Raw genomic sequence first — 7792 nt, 5'->3', positions numbered from 1 at the left:
ACCGATTTGAAAATCAAAAATATGCACGCCCAGAGCGTTTCCATAGCGTTTTTCAATCTGTCTCGCGAACCCCGCGGCTCCGCCACTTGCTCGATTTTGATTGGTCGGTCGAAGAAAGTGACCTTGATGAGCGGCGCTCCTCTCCATAAGTTGAACTATTTTCAACTTTATGCGCTGGGAGCGCTCCGCCCAAAACCACTAGTTGCCGAGAGCGCTAAAACGTGCGGCGCGGCGCTGGGAAAAGGAGCGCGCCTGTGCGTCTTTAGCATAGAAATGATTGACAGAAAGGAGCTGGCAACTCATAAAAAGCTGGCTGTGGTCACACGGCCCCTTAGGAAACAAAAACGGAAACTTCCATTTGGAAATCAATATAAATATAAAAAAAAAAATATATATATAATTTATATAATAATAACAAATAAATAAACTGACATCACACACATTGGAGTGTTTAGTTTACCAGGGAGGTGAGAGAGGCTTGCTGTCCCAGTAGGCGGTAGACGCAGCGCGCGCACTCCTTCCCGCAGTCCGCTCCCACCACGAGCCCCACGCACAGCGCCCAACACCAGCATCCACACACAGCTCGCGCGCGTAGTAGCCATCTACTGGAGAGGGGGGGAAAAGAAAATAATAAACCATTTTAAACAGGTGTAAAAACAAAAAAAACGATCACATATTTTCATATTCTTCATCCTCCACATTTAAAAGCGTTTGAGTGATTTGGATCAATTAAAGAGAATCAAAGTCCTTCCGCTAGAGAGATAGGTGAATGAAACACTGATTTAAAACATAAAACAAGTTGAATGATGTTTTTACTATAAAGTTGAAAATGGTCACAGACATCCCAAATCCAAATCTCAATTTTACTACATAATAACATGGAATTCAGATTAGCTTTGATTAATAAAGTATATATACAACAACGGCTGTACCATTACCACTGAGAGACCACACATCAATTTAATAACATAATACTTCCCCCATGGCCCCTAATCAATGACAAAGTAGTTAAATCCATACAAAATAATAATAATAAACCATAACATAATAGTAATAATAAACCTGGGGAAAACGGAGATCACACGAATACTATAGTTTCCTATGGAAACAATAGGTTCAGCACTTGCCTCTTTTTGTTTTACTGTGTTGTAAGTCCGCGCGCCCTCGGGAGGACTGGAGTCAAGAGAGGAATTGTTGAAGGGGCGCGAGCCTCCGAATATATCTCCGCGCGCGCGGGACCCGGTGTGGCACGTGGAAGAACTCACACGTCTGAGCCAATCAGCGCGCACCCCCGACGTCCGTCTCTCTCTCTCTCTCTCTCTCTCTCTCTCTCTCTCTCTCTCTCTCTCTCTCTCTCTCTTCTCTCTCTCTCTCTCTCTCTCTCTCTCTCCTCTCTCTCTCTCTCTCTCTCTCTCATCTCTCTCTCTCTCTCTCTCTCTCTCTCTCTCTCTCTCTCTCTCTCTCTCTCTCTCTCTCTCTCTCTCTCTCTCTCTCGGTTGGCCGGACCTGTCACGAGCTGACAGAGGAGCCCCGGGAGGGATGTTAAGGCACCGTTCAGACCGAGTTTGACTTGGAAGTCGGTACAAGTCGGTAATGTAATGTAGTGGCGGCATGGCTGCTGCCGTCTGGTTTAAGTAGCTGTGTGTTTGACTGACGGGCGTAGTGACGGAATAACGGCTGACGTCAGTGGGGAAATCCAAGCATTACGTGACGTGGCGACCCCCACCCATTCACAGACGCACACACACCGACACACACCGACACCGACACACACGACACACACCGACACACACACACACACACACAACACACACACACACACACACACACACACACACACACACACACACACACACACACACACACACACAAACACACACGGATGACGAGGGAGCACACGCACACTTACGCACACAACCTATATGGCTTTGGAAAAATTGTGTCATGAGAATCACATGGGGGCCATTCCGTTAATATACAGAGGTGTAAAATTATGTTTTATATAACAATAGTCAGGGGAGATGAATAACATCATAGCTGAGATGTACTGCAAGGTCCCAGCAGGCAAGGGAGAGGCCTATAGGCCTGGAGAGAGGTCTACAGGCCTGGAGAGAGGTCTAGGTAACCGTTAAAGATAAAAAAAATAGTATTACGGCCAAACTGTATTATGTAATCTTTGACGGTGGGATAGATTATATTCATTATTTTTGTGTAATTAAGCAATAATACAAGAGACTGATGAATATTGCCACGGCTGTGATGCGCCTGCAGGCTCGAGGTGCTGTAGGCATCACAAAAAATATAGGATGAATACAGACAATAGGTTCTTTTATATTGATTTCGGTGAACTTGACGTAGAAAAATAGTTCCTATGAAGATGTCTCGTTGCTATGGAATTTCAAATGGAGTAGGCTATCAACAAGCTTGGCAACGCAAACTAATGACGTATTATTAATGATATGATATTACTAGTCTAATGCAAGCGAAACTCAGTCGCAGAAAGTCATCGGCACCCTTGGAGGATCAGCACCTTGGACAGTTCTGGAGTTGGGCCAGTTCAATGCCCCTAAAGGTTTAACTTAATTCTTTGAGAAAAAAGCATTTCACATTGTAATGTTTACTCATTTCCATGACACCTACCACTATACCATAAGCCTCGCTGATTTTCTTGGTCAGAAGCAAAAGGAGGACTCGTATAATAGAGTATAGCTTTTTCACAATTTCACAATTATTATTTTCATTCACCACACCCACAGAGATAATGGTCAAATGGACTGCATTTATCCAAACCTATACAACCTCTGCCTCACATTCACTCACACTTTCACACGCTAATGGCAGAGGCGACCAAGCAAGGAGGAGCCGGAATCAACCGGGAAACCTTCTCATTACCAGACGACCGCCAGAATGTACATTAGAGTTGTGCTCTGGCTCGCTGGGGCGCCGGATTTGGGGTCCTCACGGGGTAGGGACCTTGGTTGTCGATACTGGAGATGACGGGTGCTCAAGTAATCTCGCCTTATGGTACATACATGTGGGTATATGCATGTATATATGTATATATATGTATGTGTGTATATGTATATATATATATATATTCTTATTAATTTATATATTTAATTTATACATGACTATTTTATTTTTCATTATTCTGATTTAACTGATGGTCTTGTCATTGTCGTTATTATTATTATTATTATTATTATTATTATTATTATTATTATTATTATTATTATTATTATTATTATTATTATTATTATTATTATTATTATTATTATTATTATTATTATTATTATGATTATTATTATTATTATGATTATGATTATTATTATGATTATGATTATGATTATGATTATGATTATTATTATTATTATTATTATTATTATTATTATTATTATTATTATTATTATTATTATTATTATTATTATTATTATTATTATTATTATTATTATTATTATTATTATTATTATTATTATTATTATTATTATTATTATTATTATTATTATTATTATTATTATTATTATTATTATTATTATATATTATTACTGTTATTGTCCTGTGATGTCTTGTTTATTAGTATTGTTATTGTATTGTATTGTCTTGTTTCATGTTGAAAAGGGAAAATAAAGAAAAACTGAACAAATAGTTGTGTTTCACTGTCTCCACTAACATCTCAATACTTAGTAGGCCTGTAGACAGTTAGACAGCTCTGTTCCAAAGTATAAAGTATAGGTTTCAGCAGAAGACGTCTCAGGCAGAGGGGACTCCACACCAGAGGAGCAGCACACTCAGGCAGGGGGACTCCACACCAGAGGAGCAGCACACTCAGACAGGGGGGACTCCACACCAGAGGAGCAGCACACTCAGGCAGATCACCCAGCCGCTCCAGTGTTTAGACCTCTACACTACCCAGCCGCTCCAGTGTTTAGACCTCTACACTACGCAGCTGCTCCAGTCATTAGACCTCTACACTACCCAGCCACTCTAGTGTTTAGACCTCTACACTACCCAGCCGCTCCAGTGATTAGACCTCTACACTACCCAGCTGCTCCAGTGTTTAGACCTCTACACTACCCAGCTGCTCCAGTGCTTAGACCTCTACACTACCCAGCCACTCCAGTGTTTAGACCTCTACACTACCCAGCCACTCTAGTGTTTAGACCTCTACACTACCCAGCTGCTCCAGTGATTAGACCTCTACACTACCCAGCCACTCTAGTGTTTAGACCTCTACACTACCCAGCTGCTCCAGTGATTAGACCTCTACACTACCCAGCCACTCTAGTGTTTAGACCTCTACACTACCCAGCCGCTCCAGTGTTTAGACCTCTACACTACCCAGCTGCTCCAGTGTTTAGACCTCTACACTACCCAGCTGCTCCAGTGATTAGACCTCTACACTACCCAGCCACTCTAGTGTTTAGACCTCTACACTACCCAGCTGCTCCAGTGATTAGACCTCTACACTACCCAGCCACTCTAGTGTTTAGACCTCTACACTACCCAGCCACTCTAGTGTTTAGACCTCTACACTACCCAGCCGCTCCAGTGTTTAGACCTCTACACTACCCAGCTGCTCCAGTGTTTAGACCTCTACACTACCCAGCCACTCTAGTGTTTAGACCTCTACACTACCCAGCCGCTTCAGTGTTTAGACCTCTACACTACCTAGCCGCTCCAGTGTTTAGACCTCTAGAGAGACAGAGAGAGAGAGAGAGAGAGAGAGAGAGAGAGAGAGAGAGAGAGAGAGAGAGAGAGAGAGAGAGAGAGAGAGAGAGAGAGAGAGAGAGAGAGAGAGAGAGAGAGAGAGAGAGAGAGAGAGAGAGAGAGAGAGCTCTTTAACATAATAGCGCTGTGTTTTGTCTCCTGTTATCGGCTGTCAGGAATAACACCAGCCAACAAGCTTGTTAGGTGAGATCGGGACTGTGTGTGTGTCTGTGTGTGTGTATATACTGTATGAATGTGTGTGTGTGTATATTGTATGACTATGAGTGTGTGTGTGTGTGTGCGTATGAGTGTGTGTCTGTGTGTGTGTATGTGTATGAGTGTGTGTGTGTATGTGTATGAGTGTGTGTGTTTATACGTATGAGTGTGTGTGTGTGTCTTTGAGTGTGTGTGTGTGTGTGTATGTGTGTGTCTGTGTATGATCTGACAGAGAAGGCGAAAAAGACAGAGAAAGAGAGAGATAGAGAGAGATAGAGACACAGAGAGACAGAGAGAGAGACAGCGAGAGAGAGGAAGAGAGAGAGAAAGAAAAAGAGAGAGAGCGAAAGCGAGAGGGAGAGAGATAATTGAAAGAGAGAGAGAGTCAGAGAGAGAGAGAGAGAGCGAGAGAGAGAGATAGAGAGAAGGAAAGACAGAGAGAGAGAGAGAGAGAGAGAGAGAGAGAGAAAGAGAGAGAGAGAGAGAGAGAGAGAGAGAGAGAGAGAGATAGTCCGTCGGCGGACCGCAAATGACATCACATAAATTTTTTCCAAATGTATCCAAGAGTAAAGACCCTAACCCTGTCAAAACAGCAGTCATAGTGTATATTTTCAGCAATACATTTGTTTACCAATAGGTAGCCTACCGTTAAAGTGTTATTAGTGAAATATTAGTTTTGGTAATGTATTCAGAAAGCGTGATTTTCTTTCGTAGCCGCAGTTTGCGAAGACGCTCTCTGATTGGCTAGCCCGCGTACAGTGAAGACCCTTTCTGATTGGTTTAGCTCCGAAGGGCTCTTCCGCCTTGTACATATATTCTCTGCTTCGAAGTGGTTATGCTTTGGCCCTCTTTCGAAGTGGGTTATGCTTAGAGTTTATCTTTAGAGCAGGGCGATGGATCACCAGCCCTGATTCCAAACTCTAAGCATAACCCACTTCGAAAGAGGGCCAAAGCATAACCACTTCGAGTCTGCCTCTTGAGCATAGGGGTAGTTTGTATACAATCAGCACTTACGCAACGCTTCATTACACTAGCACATAATGTCAGTTAAGCGTAACACATGTTTATATAGTGTACGGCCCGGAAAACGCATGGATTATGTATTTACAGTACCCAAAGCTGAATCAATAAACGCAATCGATATTTGGAATGGCGATCAGGAATTGGAATAATATTTTTGGATAACATCTGATCTGAGGTAAGGAATTTATTTTACCAGTCTTAGGATAATCAGAGCTGTTTTCACAGATATATCAGCGTTTGCCCTATGCGTGTGTGTGTGTGTGTGTGTGTGTGTGTGTGTGTGTGTGTGTGCGAGATCAGGAAATGAGATAATCGGTATTTCAGCCCGCTTCTATAGCGTGCATAAGTACACATACTATCGATAATCTAGCGTTTATTTGAAAACTATTCATAAATAGGCCGAAAAATTACAACGTTTTTGTGTATGCCAGAATATTCCAGTAAAGGGCGATTATCACGGAATCTTTATATTTTCCTTGAAAACGAGGGCTTTTCAAAATGCTATAAAATGGAAATAAAACAATTAAAAACAATCTGTTTCGACAATGTTGACTGCAAACAAGTCATTGATAAACGACAGGCAGATTAGACACATAGCCATAATTTAAGACAGAGATTATGCTATCATTGAAGTGGGTAGTGGCATTTAACGGGGATAAGGCGCACCACATGGCTGGTTCACATGAATCATTAACACATGAATCATTAACACAGGAATCATTAACACAGGAATAATTAACACAGGAATCATTAACACAGGAAGCATTAACACAGGAATCATCAACACATTAACACAGGAATAATTAACACGGGAATCATTAACACAGGAATCATTAACACATGAATCATTAACACAGGAATCATTAACACAGGAATAATTAACACAGGAATCATTAACACAGGAAGCATTAACACAGGAATCATCAACACATTAACACAGGAATCCTTAACACAGGAATCATTAACACAGGAATCATTAACACATGAATCATTAACACAGGACTCATTAACACAGGAATCATTAACACAGGAATCATTAACACAGGAATCATTAACACAGGAATCATTAACACAGCAATCCTCACAGCAATCTGCTGGAAGCTACATCTGTGTCGCAGTGCTTTTACTTGCATGCTTAAAGTGCAGGGACCACACCATGAGGGCCCAGGGCCTCCCCACAACACTCTGCTTCACTGACAGAAAGAACTAATAAAGAATCACAAACAAATAAACAGCCCAGTTGGTTTGAAAATACAAACAAAGGAATAATAACTCAAACAAAAGCAAAACAGCAGCAGCAAAACAGCCATATGGTGAACCTATAAAATGAGAATAGGAATTAATAAGGCTCACCATGCTGCATACTAAAATTATAATAATAATAATAATAATAAACTTTATTTATATAGCACCTTTCACACAGGAATTGCAGCCCTGCTTCACGGCAGTACAATAGACATAAAAAGAGCATAAAATAGACAGAATAAAAGTAATGCAGAGAATAAGAAAAAGGGTCAAAACAATGCAGGTAATACAACACTGTTGTCTTTTGGATCCAGTGTTACACACACAATAACGATATCATTACAATAATCACAGTGGATGTAATGAGTCTCGTCTACATGCTACTGTGTTCACCAACACATGCTACTGTGTTCACTAACACATGCTACTGTCTTCACTAACACATGCTACTGTGTTCACTAACACATGCTACTGTCTTCACTAACACATGCTACTGTCTTCACTAACAGATGCTACAGTGTTCACTAACACATGCTACTGTCTTCACTAACACATGCTACTGTCTTCACTAACACATGCTACTGTATTCACTAACACATGC

The 7792-nt window shown here is 41.2% G+C and overlaps 1 protein-coding gene across 1 annotated transcript in view; it reads right to left on the bottom strand.

Annotated features, from left to right (window-relative positions):
- LOC311239109 (proenkephalin-A-like) overlaps positions 1 to 602 on the bottom strand; it is a gene marked incomplete at its 5' end in the record, with an annotated part of 9165 nt that extends 8563 nt beyond the window's left edge. The window contains 2 exon segments of the mRNA XM_084327356.1: positions 461 to 553; positions 555 to 602. Of these exon segments, the coding sequence (XP_084183482.1) occupies positions 461 to 553; positions 555 to 602 (141 nt within the window).
- Between the last annotated feature and the right edge of the window lie 7190 nt (positions 603 to 7792).

This window comes from Notolepis coatsorum, assembly GCF_963971535.1.
Source record: "Notolepis coatsorum genome assembly, chromosome: 13".
Lineage (NCBI taxonomy): Eukaryota > Metazoa > Chordata > Actinopteri > Aulopiformes > Paralepididae > Notolepis > Notolepis coatsorum.
The sequence above is the reverse complement of the archived record's forward strand: the minus strand, read 5'-3'. Positions and strand labels throughout refer to the sequence as shown.